At 40.2% G+C, this 16,838-nt stretch overlaps 1 protein-coding gene across 7 annotated transcripts in view; it reads left to right on the top strand.

Annotated features, from left to right (window-relative positions):
* Window positions 1-16,838, top strand: part of LOC138739338 (coiled-coil domain-containing protein 138-like) — a 274,654-nt gene that overhangs the window by 58,076 nt on the left and 199,740 nt on the right. For 3 of the 7 annotated variants that reach the window (XM_069891162.1, XM_069891164.1, XM_069891163.1), the window contains exons 14-15: window positions 7,551-7,689; window positions 9,198-11,134. In XM_069891162.1, coding sequence (XP_069747263.1) covers window positions 7,551-7,689; window positions 9,198-9,342 — 284 coding nt within the window. In that variant the 3' untranslated portion in view covers window positions 9,343-11,134. Of the gene's footprint in view, window positions 1-539; window positions 584-3,718; window positions 3,861-7,550; window positions 7,690-9,197; window positions 11,135-16,838 lie in introns of those variants that run through there. The other 4 variants (XR_011342184.1, XR_011342183.1, XM_069891165.1 and 1 more) reach the window with 3 other exon arrangements.

The raw sequence follows: 16,838 nt of genomic DNA on the forward strand, positions 1-16,838 counted from the left end.
TTCTATTTCTTTTATTTGTGTTATGCTTTGCTTTTTCCTAGCTTTTTTCCTATTTTCCTAGAGAGGGCTGGTTTTCCCAACTGGCCACTACTCCATCACGTGACTCCTCCAAGTTGCCTGGTTAACCCCATTTTACATGGCAGTTTGAAAGGGCCTACTGATACACCTTCATGATGCAATTATTTTGTGGCTCCAGGAAAGACCATCTGAGATAGTGACTCCCAAGAATTATAATTTGCTCACCCTCTCCACCTCTGATCTCCCATCTGGTTTTCCCTTGTTGAAGTCAACAATCAGCTCCTTTGTTTTGGTGAAATTGAGTGTGAGTCTATTATTGGTGCAAAATTCAGCTAAGATTTCATTCTCCCTCCTGTATTCAGTTTCAGAATCAGAATTTATTGTCATGAACAAGTAACGAAATTTGGTGTTTAGCAGCAGCATCACAGTGCAAACATTCATATTATGAACCATCTTACAGTAATAAATATAAAAAAATAAAATAATAGTGCACAAAAGTCTTTGGTTTGTTGATTATTCAGAAATCTGATGGCAGCGGAGAAGAAGCTGTCCTTGTGCCACTGAGTGCTCATCTTTAGGCACCTGTATCTTTTTCCAAATGGTAACAGAGTGAAAAGGGCTGTTGACTCATCACCTCTTTTTATACAACACACTGCCATTGGTATTGTCAGTGAATTTGTAAATGGAGTTGTTGTTGTACAGAGCAACACAATTATAGGTGTAAAGTGAGTAGAACAGGAGGCTAAGAACATAGCCCTGTGATGCTCTGGTACTGATGGATTTTGTGGCAGAGATGTTAATACCAATCCTCACAATTGTGGTCTGGAGGTGAGGAAATAAAGGATGTAATTACAAAATATCGAATAAATATGTATAAATATTTTGGAATGATTTGCTTGGTTACAGGACATCATTCAAAAATCTCACTGCCTGTGGGCAGAAACTATTTCCCAGCCTGGCAGTCCTGATTTGGATGCTCCTGTACCTCCTTCCTGATGGTATTAGTCAAAGATACTCTATACTGGATGGAAAAGGTCCTCAATAATTCTTTGAACTCTAGCTAAGCATCCCTTCCAGTGAATGTCGTGAATAGAGCAATGGGAGACCCTGGTAATCTTTTCAGCCATTTTGGCGATCCTCTGTATTGGCTTCCAGTGTAGAGCTTTGCACAATAGTACACATTTTCCATAGTACACAATAATACAGCCAAATGAGCGGCTGTAAAATAATGTTGTCCTCAACCTCCTTCAGAAGTACAGGCGCTGCTGAGCCCTACTGACTAATGAGGAGGTGTTGTATGTCCAGGATAGGACATTATATGCACACCAGGAACTTCGAGCTCTCCACTTTCAAGTTTATAAGATTGAGAGACAATTTCATGGAAACGTACATATATTTGCATCTAACTCACAATATTTTTGACAAAGAAAATGCAGACGATATTTTCCTTGATTGGGATGTGTATACACTGTGTTTATGGTCTCCAAAATAAGGGGTCAGATATCGGACAGAAGGAAAAGGAATTTCTTCAAACACACATGGATATGTTTCAGAAAGTAGAGGAATTGAGGTATACTGGGCTAGAACAGGAAAGCATTGCTGAGGTAGGAGCAATTTATTATTTGACAGTGTTCTGGATGAGGTCTCACCAGAGTCCAACATAATTTTGTTAAGATATTCTAACTAATTTACTACAAAGGACACATATCTGGGACATTCTTAAATATATGCTGAACTTGCATATTAATGCAGAATGATTCTTGCACAAGGCATATTAGACCTTCCAAAGACCAATTCTTTCACATTTAGACCTTTTTCTCTCCTTTTCATTGGCAGTTGATGACTTCACATTTTTCCATCTTCTATCTGCCATTTACTTTCCCATTAACTTTGCCGTATTGTTGCCTAATTGTAACCAATTGTCCACACAACTTGCAGTTGTGATTTTATGATTGGCAAATTTGGATGTATTGCTATTGTTTTATTTGCATCTAACTCACAATAATTAAAGTATCAAGTGTATTAATAAATAGAATGATATTCTTCTTTGTGTTAAATGATCAATTGTAATATAAAGGCAAAGTATGAAACATTTTGCAGTATTGCACAGTAGAAGCTTTGAATATCTTGAAAGGTCTAGATAGCAACACCTTCACTTCCAAATGAGGTTGAAGCAAGCAAGGCTACTGGCCACCATTTTGACATTATGTGGACAATGAAAAACTTGCACGATGACAGTTTACTTTCAGGCAAAGCCAGTGTCACTTCCCGTGGATACCAGGGAAGGTGGCGCCTTATTTAATCTGAATGCGCAAAGGTTTACTTCCATTCGCTTGAAGAGGAAGAATATGCACCTCAGCGACATTTCCAGTAGTGCTGGTGAATTAAGGGACTGCAGACAGATATACAACATGCCAGAACTATCAGGAGTACCTGCAGTTTTGACAGCTGGTGATCAATAGAAGAAAGGAGATGAAGATGATCAAGAAGATAGAGAGGAAATACGGGGGAGTCAGGTCTTGGGGAAAAAAAAACAATATGAAAGATTTTTACTTACTAATAATGGGTCAAGATCAAGTTATAAGGGCTGATATTAAAGATGTTAGATCTGATATGAAGATTAAAAGTGAAATGTTGAAGAATGCTTCAGAAATGAAGGAAGTTAAAGCAACAGTCCAAAGAGTTGATTTGGATCTGCAGGGAGTTAAAAATGATACGGATATCTATATGGATAGAATTGAAAGGGTTGAAAATTCAGATACACTGGGAAAAACTGAGGAAAGAAATGATGAATAAGATGAATATGTTGGAAAATCAAAGTAGATGGAATAATGTTAAGATTGTGGGACTTAAAGAAGATTTTGAAGGAATTGGCAACCCTGTGGAATTTTTTCAAAAATGGATTCCTGGAATCGTGGGAGAAGAAAATTTTCCAAATAGAATTGAATTGGAAAGGGCTCAGAGCTTTACAGAGAAAACCACTGCCAAATCAGCCACCTGGAGTTACATTGATTAAATTTTAAAATTGGCAGTCCAGAAAGCAAGGCAAAACATGGGATCTATGGATCTATTATTGATGGAATTAAAATGTTCTTTTATGCAGATTTAAGTAAAGCAGTGATGGATAGAAGAAAACAATTTAATCCAGTGAAGGTCATTCTTTGGAAGAAAAGCTATAAGTTTGTTGTTGTTTTTGGTGAATGAACAACCTAAGTTCTTTATAGATGAAGAAGCACAAAGATTTGCAGAGTCACTTCCCACTATTAAGGAAGAGCGTCAAGAATTATTGAGTTTAAGTCCTCAACGAGAAGTTCAAAGAGAGGTGCTGCAGATCCAAATAACACTGAAGAAAGCTGTGCCAAACCAGATTGTAATCTGTCAAAGAGAGTCTCAGTTGAAGCTGGAAACCCAGATGGAAACATCTTTAATTGATGATGATCAAGTTAATGTGGACCTTGAAGCAACAGGCAAATATTTCCTAATATGTAATTAATTAATTTTTCCACAGGGTGGGGAGGGGATGTTGGATGTTCTTCCTTGCTTGCCCGAACCATTATGTGCCATATCATGGAGGGAAATAGTGCTGTTATATTTTTATTCAACACTTTTTTGGGGAGTGTGGGGGTTATAGTTTTTTTAAGTAATATTTTATTTTTGTTTGGTTATTAATGAACTTTTCCTTTTTCTATTTTTTCTTAAGGGACAGAGATATACACCGGACTCGGTTAGAATTGATAAAGAGACCTGGGAGAACAGAATTAGAAGAGATTTTGATTTGGGATAATGGATGATAAAAATAAATATTTTTTTTTTGTTTTAGTGTTAATAGGGTAAACAGTATAATTAAAAGTAAAAGAATACTGTTATATGAAAAAAAATGAATGTTGATAATGATTTTTTACAAGAAACTCATTTGACAGAAAAAGAACATTCTAAATTAAAAAGGGATTGGGTAGACCAAGTTATAGCTTCATCTTTTCATTCTAAAGCAAGAGGAGTAGCTATATTAATTTAAAAAACATGACCAGTAAAAATTTTTGATACTATAATTGATCCTGGATATATGCTTTGATTAATTGCCAGATTTATTCTGAAATGTGGATGCTTATGAATATTTATGCACCAAGTGTAGATGATGAAGATTTTAAAAGAATACTTGTTTACTTTTAGCAAAAGCACAGGAAAAGTTTTTAATATGAGGTGATTTCAATTGTTATCTTGATCCATTATTGGATAAATCAATTAAAACGATAAGAGCTAAAGTGGCGAAGGCTATATTAATTTTATGAAGCAATTAAATTTAGTTGATATTTGGCGTAAGTTGAATCCTAGAGAAAGAGATCATTCTTTTTATTCTCATAGACATGACTCTTACTCAAAAATTTATTTTATTATTGGCACAGTTACAAGGAAGAATTAGTAAAGTTGAGTATAAAGCAAGAATACTTTCTGATCATTTGCCACTTTTATTAATATGTTCAAATTTTAGAGATTTAAATACTGAATTATTAAAAAGAGTAGATTTTTGTGATTTTATAAGAAAGCAAATTCAATTATTTTTAGAGGTCAATTTTAATTCAGTAGATAATAAATGTATTATTTGGGTTGTGTTAAAAGCATATATGAGGTCAAATAATAAGTTACTTGGCTAAAATTAAAAAGGAATATATAAAATAAATAAATCAATTAGAATGGGACATAGGTAACATGAAAAGATTTACAAAATAATTGTTCTGAAGAAAAGAAAAAACAAATAATAAAAAACTTCAATATAACACTCTTCAGACATGGAAAACAGAAAAGTTAACCCAAAGAACTAAACAAATATTATGAATTATGAGAAAGAGCTCATAAAGTTTTAGCATGGTAATTGAAAGCAGAACAGATATCTAGAGTCATTAATCTAGTTAAAAATCTTCTGGGACTATTACATATAAATCAGTAAATGATGAAAATAAGATTAATAGTTTTTATCTCATATTAATTTACCTAATCTGAATGATAGGGAGCAGAAAAATTTGAATGTAGTATTTATGGCAAGGGAAATTAGTGATGTGATGTTTAATGCAAAATAACATATTGCTAGGAGAAGATGGATTTCCTGTAGAATTTTATAAGAAATTTAAAGATCTTTTAATACCTCCATATTTACAAACTGTTTCTATTCAAATTTAGATGAATATTGAACCTACCCTTTCTCTTATAGGTCTCTATAAATATTTATATGTTTAAAAGTATCTGAAAGTGAAGTGTGACAGAGTATATAACTGTTTACAGCACGGAAACAGGCCATGTCGGCCCTTCGTCCGCTATGGTTCACTAGAACAACTCCACTAGCTCAACCCTCCCGCTCTCCGCCCATAACCCTCCAACACCCTCACCTCCATACACACATCCAACCTTCTCTTAAATGACAGAAGGGACCCTGCTGCAACTATTTCATTTGGAAGATCATTCCATTCTGTCACCACTCGCTAATTGGAAAAATATCCTCTAATATTTCTTCTAAAGTTTTGCCCCCTTACCCTTAACTCATGCCCTCTTGTTCCAACCTCCCCTCCCCTCAGGGGAAAGAGTCTGTTTATGTCTAGTCTATCTATTCCTTTCATAATTTTAAATACCTCTATCAAGTCCCCTCTCAGTCGTCTATGTTCCAATTAATAATGTGTTTGGGAGATAAATTGGGACAGGTTTGTTAGAGTAGTTCACATACAAACACTTTAAAACAGATCTTATTTAAAATACTGGAGCTCTGCCCCATGCTAGACATGTCGGGGCCAACAGTCTTTGCAAGAGCTTTCGAGTGTGCCCAAGAGACTTCACTAATGGATTGTTGTTTACAGAAAGGCAACAGATGAAAGAGCTTGTCGGAGCCACCTTCTGTCTGGAAGAGAGCTTGCTGTTCTTAGAGGGTCATGTGGTTTTGCAAGCAGAGAGAGTCAAACAGGCTTTTTCTCTCAGAGAGAGACACACACAGAGATCACTTCTACAGTGTTACAGCCAGCAACAGCAGCTGGGACTGGAACAGGACAAGTTGGCAAACTTGTGAAAAACCTCATTTGGAACATGAGTTCTTAATTCAGCCAGGTCAAAGCCCTTGTGGTTCATGCAAGAGGAGAGGACTGGGTGCCTTATGTTTCACTTGGAATAAGAGAAACAAAAAGGAACTCTATGGTGACCTGAAATAAAGAAGTTCTCATCTGGAGAACCCTGAAGGGGGTAAAGTTTCATCAGCAAGAGATTGGAGTGGCTGATTAAAAAGGAATCAGTTGTGGGCATCCTGAAACAACAAATCTCTTTCTGAAAACCAACAAGAACCTTCCTGAGTGGTAACCATTTACCTTTCAAGCACCAAAGCCTGGTGAACTTTATAAATGTTAAATTCTGTGCTCAGTGTAAGAATTCCCTGCAACCAGTGAATTTGTAGGAATGAGAAGTGAGATTGGACTGTGAACCAAAGAACTTTTCTGAACTTACATACACATGCGCTTAGAATTAGAAGGGGGTTAAGTTAGGTAACTAAGTCAATAGTGATAAGTTAAAGTTTGATTCTATTTTCATGTTTAAAAGATAATTAAAAGTAACTTTTGTTTAAGTAACCAGTTGTCTTGGTGAATATCTATTGCTGCTGGATTTTGGGGTCCTCTGGGCTTGTAACAGAAGTTACTCCTGTTGTGGTTTTCTTGTCCCTCTTCTTTTCTTCAGTTTGGAGGGGGATGGGGTGGATTTATAGGAAGTTTTTCTTTCTTTTATATTTCTTACCTTACTTTTATATAAAATACCATATGTATTTGGATTGTTTGAAGTACTCTGTATTGTGATATGTTTGCTAAGTGGTTTTATAGTAAATAAAATATTTTTAAAAGTTGAGAAGCATATGAGGGTCTTCTTTTCTTCTATTGATGACATTCACCAGGATCATTGCTAAACTAGTGCTCAAAGAATTATTAAGGACCCTTTCCATCCAGCACATGGTATCTTGGATCCACTACCATCAAGAAGGAGGTACAGGAGCATCCAAATTAGGATTGTCAGGCTGGGAAATAGCTTCTTTCCACAGACTGTGAGAGTGATGAACATCCCAAATATTTATATATTTATTACAAATTTTATATGAATACGTGTGTGTGTTGTGTTTGGAAGAGTATCGGGTTCGGTGAGTTCACAGAGAGATGAGTTTGGACACAAGTTTTACAATCACAGGTAACTTTAATGAACACACTGGAGACAAATGGGAGAACATCAAAGACAATCATTTACAAAACAGCAATATAGACATTCACATTGACTATTCCCAATCCACAATATTCCAGTCAGGCAGGCAGGCCACGTGTTTCTCCACAATCCACATATAACAGTGGGTGAGAGATTGTTATGTGCTCTGTATTTTGTGTGTATGGGTGTGCACCATGGTCCAAAGAAATATTGTTTAATCTAATTGTACATGTAGTTAGATGATCTTAAACTTGAATCATTGCATTCTGAAAGTGTGGAATGAAATAAACCTGTTTTTTTTTCTTATTTTTTCACAGGATATTTACAGAACTTCCTCGACACATGCAGCAATGAATCGTGGTTCTGCACTTGTTCCATGCTTCTGAAAAGCTCTAAACTGGAGATACATGTACTAGAGAAACTCAGTGTCGTCCTACAGAAACTTTCTAAAATAAAGTATGAAAAGACTTATGCAAAAGTGACTGAATTTTTAACATTGTACCTAGAGTAGTTTCAAAATTCTAAAACAAAATTTTAACTCTCATTTTAGATGGATTTTGGTTCATAATTGTAGTTGCCATGTTTTTGATTATTTGCAAAATTAAAATAATATTTGGTGAAGATGGATTTTATTTTGAAGGCCTCCTTTGCATGCATGCACACAAACCCACTAGTTAGAAATATTTAGATGCATTGTGCACTAAATTAATTAGCACTGATAGAGAATTTCTATACAAATGTAATCTGGGAGGGCATTGAAGAATGCAGTAGAGCAGAAAGATCTAGGAATAACAGTTCATCGTTCCCTGAAGGTAGAATCTCATGTGGATCAGGTGGTGAAGAAGGCTTTTAGTATGCTAGTCTTTATATATCAAAACATAGAATACAGGAGTTGGGAGGTGATGCTGAGACTGTTCAAGGCATTGGTGAGGCCAAATTTGGAATAATGTGTGCAGTTCTGGTCACCAAATTATAGGAAGGATATTAACAAGGTAGAGAAGATTTAAGATTTACCTGGGTTTCAGAATGTAGACTACAAAAAAAATTGAGCAGATTAGGTCTTTATTCCTTGGAGTGTAGAAGGTTGAGGGGGATTTGATAGAGGTATTTAAATTTATGAAGGGGGTAGATAGACTTGATTTGAATAGGCTTTTTCCTTTGAGGGCCAGGAGAGATTGAAACGAGGTCATGAGCTGAGAGTGAAAAGGCAAAAGTTTAGAAATAACATGAGGGGGAACTTCTTAACTCAGAGAATGGTGGCTGTTTGGAATGAGCTTCTGGGAGAAGTAGTGGTAGCAGGGTCCATTTTGTCATTTAAGGAAAAATTGGATAGATATATGGATGGGAGGGGAATTGAGGGTTATGAGCAAGGTGCAGGTAGGTGGGACTAGAAGGGACGAGATGTCCTGTTACCGTGCTGTAATTGTTCTATGGTGTGTTTTGATTGGAATGTAGGTTACATGTTGACTTCTTTCTGCTTGCTCATTTCCAGCATTGTGGCATTCAATCATTGCTAATTAGCTGGATGCAACAGCAGGTGATGGATTTCATGAGTGGTCGGCACTTGTTAAATCTAAATTACACCTCTTAAGAGAGATGTCTGTGACTGGAACAGGTGCTGCAAGGCATTTTTACAAATTTTGTGAATGTGAACTTTTGAAAAAAAGTGCTACAGTCAGATGTTAGGCAATGGGTGTAGATATCCATTGAGTTAAATGGCATGAATATGTGTGCAGAGGAGTAGGTGTAGTCATGAACCCTGGTTGAGATTATGAATAGGTGAATAATGGCAATGTAAATGACTGAGATTATTTGTGCATTTAGTTGGATATTTAATTGCAAGATGCATACAGAGACCTTGACCACTTATCAGGTAATAGAATGCTTTATCATAATCCATGCCCTCATCATTAAAGCATAATGTAAATAAATAAAGCAACTAAAATGTATATTTTTTTTAACAGAAATAATAAGAAATTATTTGAAATGTTCGCAATCCACATCCTGGTTCAAGAATTACACAGAACAATGGCTCCAGAGCACATGTTTCTGACCAAAAATCTTCAATCTATTTTGTGCAACTTGGGCATAATTAAGGACACAGCATAGACAGCTGTTTGTGCAACAACCATTCAGGTCAATGAAAATCTATCTGTGGACACTAAGAAATTCAACGCTGCTTTTTTGTACTATTTTCATCACTGGTAAGCCTTTTGTATATTTGAGATTTAGTACTTTGTCAAATTTCAACATGTTTAAATGTTCACATTTTTAATGATACCCAAATAAATAATTATAGGTAATGGAGATTGTACCTCTAAACAACCAAGACAGGGTTCTTGTAAAAAGGTGATTAATATCCATAACTTCCAATTTAGAAAATTGTGGTTTTGAGGATTATCAAGGATGACATCCTCCATAAAACAAAGGGAAGTTGGTTTTTTTTGGGAAGGGGGGACATTACTTCTGTTCTTTATCAATTCAGGATGAAAATGAAAGGAAACACAATTTGCTGAAGGAACTCAATAAATCAATTGGCACCAGTAGGAGAAAAAGAATGGTTTACATTTCAAGCTGAAACTCTTCATCAACACTGATGAAATTTGGTACAGAAGCAGTGTAAAGAGAATAAGGTGGGACAGGGGTCCCATGCGGGATTGGTGAACCAAGCAAAGGTTGCTTCTGAGGCAAAGGATGGAGCCAGAGGACTGGCAGGTGACAGATAAAAAGAGAGAAAGGCAAGATAAAGTTGGAGGAAGATGAGTTATGCAGGGGGGAGTGGGTGGTTAGAAGACCAAGGTAGCCAGTGCTGGAATTTCATGTAGAGTAGGTGAGAATGGTGGTTATAGAAAGAAAAATGAGTTGGAACCCAAGGGGGTTGGTGGGCTGAGAGGAAAAGGAAGTGTCCAGTGGGGATAAAACCAAAGAGGAAGAGATGGGAATGGGTGGTGGGAAGGGTGAGAGCAGAAGAGATACAGAAGAAAGGAGAGAGACTTGTAACCTGTAACTAGAAAATTCTTATGTTCAAATCACTGGACTATATAGACTGTCCAGGTAGAATATGAGGTGTTATTCCTCTAATTTATGTGGGCTCTCACTCTGGCAGTTGAGAAGCCCAACAGATGGGACAGTTGGGAATGGAAAGAGGAGTAAAATAACACAAACCACTTTCCTTAGTCCTGATAAGATTTGGCTTGAAATGTTGAACGTTCTTTTTCTTCCACTGGTGCTGCTTTATCCACTGAACTCTTCCAGCAGTTTGGGTTTAGCTTTAGATTCCTGCATCTGCAGTATCCTGTCTGCCTCTAGAATGAAGATGAACCTGTTCTTTATTAAATACTAGCAAAAATGAAATGGCACCATGTTTTGTGCCTCTTGTATCTGAACTGCTGGTACGTTTTTGACTTTGGACTTTATATATCTGCTTTTTTTTTGTCCATGCTTCTATTACTAATCTATAACAAGAACTTCGTGTAAAGAAGTAGTTGGAAAGTGTAAGTCAATTCCTTTCAAAATATGTGAGGATCATTTTCAGATCTTCGAGAACAAAAACAATTTTGACGATAATTTTATGTTCTTTTCTCGCAATCTTAAATCTTTTCACCATACAACGCCAGTCCAGGTAGTGGAGAATCAATATTACAATCAAATATTTCATTGTCATTCCTTAATTTAGTGATATAGGTAGTGATTCTAATAGCTTTGCATAAAGTGTTATGTAACTTTCTGTACTTATTATGTTTTCCAAATACATCATGTGTTGATATATTTTATTATTATAAAATGAATAAAAAGATTGAAAAAGAAAGAAATGCAGGTAATGCAAAGCTGTGATGAAAACAACATATTTCTAAGGAACTTTCCTTGCAGTAATGTAAGGTGACATTTTATTTACAAGTAGCAGAGTAATAAACACTAAGTAAAACAATATTTAGTAAATCTTGCATTAGAAATAACATTTGTCCAGTTTAATCGAGATTTTCATAAAATTAGCATGAGATTGACAAAGTAATTTTCTTTGCAATTAAGACAAACTGAATGTAAAATACTATTTAAAATTTTTCAGAAAAGTAGCTGCAAATAAATAATCAGTATGATGCTTCACAAATTAACTATATGGTATGATCAGGAAGTCCTGGGTCTAAACTTTTCATTTAGTCTTTCTTAACATTGCATTACTTTCTGCTTTACAGTGCCCTCCATAATGTTTGGGACAAAGACACTTCCTCTCCCCCCCCCCTCCCTTATTTGTTCTTGTGCTCCAGTTTTAAATTGGTAATTAAACAATTCACGTGTAATTAAAGTGCACATTCCAGGTTTTATTCAAGGTTATTTTTATATATTTTGATGTAACCATGAGGAAATTGCAGCACTTTTTTTGAACATACCGGTCATTCCGGCATTTCAGGACACCATAATGTTTGGAACATTTGACTTCACATGTGTTTTGATTACTCAGGTATACCTGCACCAATGAAGCAATTAAACACAAGAGAGCTAGACTTGCTTCTTGGCTTTTAATCACCTTTGGAGTCTGTAGTTGTCATTTTTGAGGACCAGAGTTGTGCCAATGAAAGTCAAAGCAGCCATTATGAGGCTGAAAAACAATAAAGCAGTAAGAGATATTGCCAAAATCTTAGAATTACCAAAAATCAACAGTTTGGAACATCATAAAGAGACTGGTATTCCAAAGAAGATCTCCACTGCTGATGAGAGAAGATTTCTCATCATAATGAAGAAAAATCCCCAAAAGCATCAGAAACATTTCAGGAGGCAGGTGTGGCTATGGCTATGTCAATGACTACTGTCTGCAGAAGGCTTCATGAACAGAAATACAGAGGCTACACCACAAGATACAAACCACTAATTAGCCACGGGTGGCCAGATTACAGTATCTAAAGGAGCCTGCAGAATTCTGGATAAAAGGTCTTCTTGTAGACAGCTTAGACCAAGATTGACCTGTATCAGAGTGATGTGTGACAATATAGATATGTTTTTGGGAGATAAATTGGGGCAGGGTTTTTAGTGTAGGTCACGTACAAACCCTGCTGCAATTTTATCTCCCAAAAACATATCTATATTCTGTCGCAGATGGCAAGTGTAGAGGCATAAAGGAACTGTCCAAGATGCAAACCATGGCAAAGGTGGTATGCATTGTATCTTGCAGTGTAGCCTTTATATTTTTGCTCATCAAGTCTTCTGCAGACAGTATTCATTGACATATCCACACCTACCTCCTGGAGAAAGTTTCTGATATGTCGGACATACATTTGGGGATTTTTCTTCATTATGATGAGAATTGTTCAGTCATTAGCAATGGAAGTCTTCAGTGGATTACCAGTCCCTTTGTGATTACTGAGTTCACCGGTACGCTCTTTCTTCTTAACGATTGATTTTAGAAATCCTAAGGTTTGGGTGATGTCTATTATTGTTTTATTCTTGTTTCTCAGTCTCAATGGCTTTAGTCCTCATGTTGGAAAATGGCAACTATTGACTCCAAAGGTGATCAAAAGCTTAGAAGCAAGCTAGCTCTCTGATACCTGCAGCAATGAAGCAATTAAACATACCTGAGTAATCACAACCACTTGTGAAGCCAAATTTCCCAAACATTATAGTTTAGTGGCAGCACTATGAAATGGAGACTTCAACGGAGTACGAGGGTGAAACAAAAACTGACTTTATTATTTGAATTCACTGCATTGCCCTGTGGGGAATGCCCAATTCTGGTGACGTATGTGCTGGCTTCTAGAAGTGACGTCAGCGCATCGCTGTGTCATTCCTTAGCCGGCAGTGCGCCACTCGGAAGTGGGGGGGTGGGGTCCCTTAGCTCTCACGTGGCATCAACTGTGGGCTTCTCGGTAGTGAAGGAGGGCCCGCGCAATCTTGACATGGCAGATTATTGCAGCGATTCGGCCTGTCCACCCGCACGTTCACTCGGCCCGCTACACCACCCCCCCCAGAATTGCCACTGCCGCCTGAGCAGTTTAACTTGCAGGCTCTGGGTGGTCAGCCTCTGTGCCTGACCTGGGGGTCCAGGGCCAGCAGGTTGGAGTCCAGGTGTGCGGCTTTGAGGTGGTCAACTGTGAATCAGTTTGGTTGGCCACCAATGTCCAGTGTAAACACGACACCATCTCTCTGTAGTATCTTGAACAGGCCTCGTATGGGCGCCGTAGGGGGTTCCTTCCTGACCTCTCCTTACAAAAACATAGTTCGTGGACTGCAGGTCTGCAGGGACGTTGCTGGGTGGCAAGCCATGTAGAGGCAGTTGCGGGGGGCCAATCACCCAGTTTCACCCTCAACCTCTGGAGGACATCTAAGGCGCTGGCTGTAGGCTGGACTGTTGAAATGGATGTCCCAGGAATGGTGAATGGGAAACTGTACACCATCTCTGTGGATGAGGCTGGCAGGTCTTCCTTTTGTGCCATGCAAATGCCTAGGACTACTCCACCCAGTTTCGGCCATGCAGTCGGACTTTCAAGGCAGCCTTCAGGTGGCGGTGATAGGCCGTGGTGTGGTGTGCTTGACTGCCACAGAATTTAGTCAGGTTGGACCAGAGTGAGGAGGTGAACTGTGCCCCTCAGTCCAAGGTGATTTGGGTTGGGACAGCCCTTGCACATGTCTGTGTCGCATGCGGGCATAGGTATTGCCTCCAGCCAATGCGTAAAATGGTCAATCGTCGTGAACAAGTACCATATTCCTTGGTTCACAGGGAGTGGGCCAACAATGTCTACATGGACCTGCTCAAATCAGTGTTGCGCAGCTCGAAAGTCTGGAGTGGGGTGGTATACCTTGGCACGCTAGAATTGTAAGCAGGTTCAGGCCCACGTCTTGACAGAGGCTGTGCCAAACAAACATGTCGGACAGCAGGCAGACTGTGGACCTTATGGAGTGGTGAGATAGGCCGTGAATCTGGTCAAAAACCCACCATCGCCAGGTCGTGGGTCGGATAGGTCTGGGACAACCTGTGGAGACTTCACACAGCAGGGACGGGCCTCCTGGTGAGGGGCAGAAATCGCTGACCTTCAGGCTGGTGATAGCCATCCAGTAGGCCTGGATGTCCGTGTCATCTGTCTGGTCCTTAGTGAGCTGGGAGATAGAGCTTTCCTGAGGTTGTGGCAATCGTGAGTCTGGATAGCACGTCGGCCACCACGTTGAGGAGAGGTGTCACTGTTGTCTCGCTGACCACAGGTCCGAGACCTGCCGAGTGCGAAGGTTAGCAGTTTGTGGTCTGTGTAGGTGGTGTATCGCCAGGTACAGGGCCAACAGTTCGCAGTCGAATGCACTGTATTTTGGCTCTGGCATTTGAAGGTGCTTACTGAAGAAAGCAAGGGGGTGCCCGTGCTCATCGACCTATTACTCCAGCACTGCACCCTCTGCTCTGTCTGACGCATCTGTTGTAAGGGCCATGGGCGAGGAAGAGTCTGGGCGCACCAGCCCCTTGCCAGTGCCGTTTTAGTGGCGTGGAAGGCTTCTGTGGTGTCTGGTGTCCACTGAAGCATCTTGTCGCCAAGCTTGAAGAGGTCGAACAGGGGCTGCATGAGGGTGGCTGCTCCCAGTAGGAAGCGATGATAGAAATTAACCATCCCCAGGAACTCCTTTGGTCATGCTCATCTTGGGGAAATTTTGAATACCTTCTACCTTGTTGGGCAGTGGCATGGCTCCCTCTGGGATAATGAAGTCTATTGTCTCTAAGCCACACTTGGCCAGATTCACTGTGAGCCTAAAGTGCTGCAGTCTATTGAGCAGGAGGCTCAGATACATCTTGTGAGTGCTGACAATGAGGACGTCATCTAAGTAGATAATGAAATCAAGGTCCCTGCTGACCACATCCATTAGTTGCTGGAACACCTGGGCTATGTTTTTTTAGTTCAAAGGGCATCCACAGGAACTCAAAGGCTGAAGGGTGTGATGATTGCAGTTTTTAGAATGTCACTGCATTGTACCTGGATCTAGTGGTATCCTTTGATGAGGTCTGCCTTGGAGAAAACTCAGCATCCTTGTAGCCTCGTGGCAAAGTCCTGAACGTGTGGGATGGGGTATATGTCTGGGACTGTCGTCTCATTCAGCTGTCTGTAGTCGCCGCATGGGCTCCAACCACCGGAGCTCTTCTGCACCATGTTGAGTGGGGAGGCCCACAGGCTGTTCGAACAATGGATGATCCCCAGCTCCACCATGGTGGCAAACTTGGCCTTGGCTTGTTGGAGCTTGTCTTGCGGGAAGCGCTGGGCCTGTGCATGCACTGGGGGCCCGGCGATCTTTATGTAGTGCTCCATGCCACGTGGCAATCCTTTGGCATGAGGCTACAAGGATGCTGAGTTTTCTCCAAGGTAGACCTCATCAAAGGATACTACCAGATCCTGGTACACTCCAGCAACATTCTGAAAACTGCAATCATCACACCCTTTGAGTTCCTGTGGATTCCCTTCAGACTAAAAGAAAGTCATCGAAGTTTGGGGCCAGTAAGGCGGAGTACCTGGCCAGTAGGCGGGCATACCCATTTCAGACCAGGCCATGGATCCCTAATGTCAGGAAGGAACGTTGCCACAGGGTGAGGGGGAAAGACTGGACATGGTAGCATTTACTAACCGGAATCTTGTAAATTTGTGTGCCTGTGGGAAGTCTGCACCGAGTAATTCCTGTCCCATGGCTGCGATTATGCACTCCCACTGAAAAACCATGTCTGGGATGATGACCAGGCAGGTCCCGTGGCTCAGGATGGAGGATCCTTTGGCCGCTTGCAGGGGGAGGCCCTTGGGGTTGTGTCTGACCTCAAAATACGTCAGCAGGACGAGGCTGATTTCTGTGCCCGTATCAACTAGGAAGTCACTCTTTGTCCATTGGTCTCTGAGGTAGAGTAGGCCTTTCAGAGCGCCATCTGCCAAGGCCACTATCGGCGGCCGGCTTGCCCGTTTCCTGTCACCACGTTAAGATTGGTAGTGGGCTATGAGGACGGTGGGGGGTGCACCACTGGGCATTCTGGCCCCATTGGTGGAGGTAGAAACAATATTCTCAGAGCTTCTCTGCCTGTTGTGTTGCTGCTGTGCCACAGCCACTGTTGGGGTTTCTATCAGGCTGGTTGTGATGGCGGAGCTCTGCTGTGGGGTGCGGAAGAGTCTGTCTGCCTCCTTGGCTACCAGGTGCGCGGTGCTGAAAACCATGTCCGTAACTGCCAAGGAAACGTGTACCGGCAGCTTGGAGAGGAACAGGGCCTCAAAGTGGAAACAGTCTGGATGCCCATCTTCCAGGGCCACCATCTCATGCATGAGCTCAGAGAGATTCCTATCGCCCAGGCCCTGCATGTTTAAGATCCAAACGGTGCGCTTGTGCCAGCCAAGTTCTAGGGAGTCGAGGAAGAACCTCTGAAATTGCTGTAATTATGCTCCATTGGCAGGTTCTCCACGAAGGAGCTTACTTAGGCGTGCCAGAACTTGGTGTCCTCTGAGATGATTCCCCTGATGTGGAACTGGGACTCAGCCAGTTCCTGGGCTGGTTTGCCCAGAAGGGCAGTAAATCCACACTCACTGCATTGGTCACAGCTGCGACTAGTAGTAGTATATTCTTGCATTCTGATGCATTGGATGCAGGTTCCAAGACATTGCAACCGT

Source organism: Narcine bancroftii, chromosome 7, assembly GCF_036971445.1.
Source record: "Narcine bancroftii isolate sNarBan1 chromosome 7, sNarBan1.hap1, whole genome shotgun sequence".
NCBI lineage: Eukaryota > Metazoa > Chordata > Chondrichthyes > Torpediniformes > Narcinidae > Narcine > Narcine bancroftii.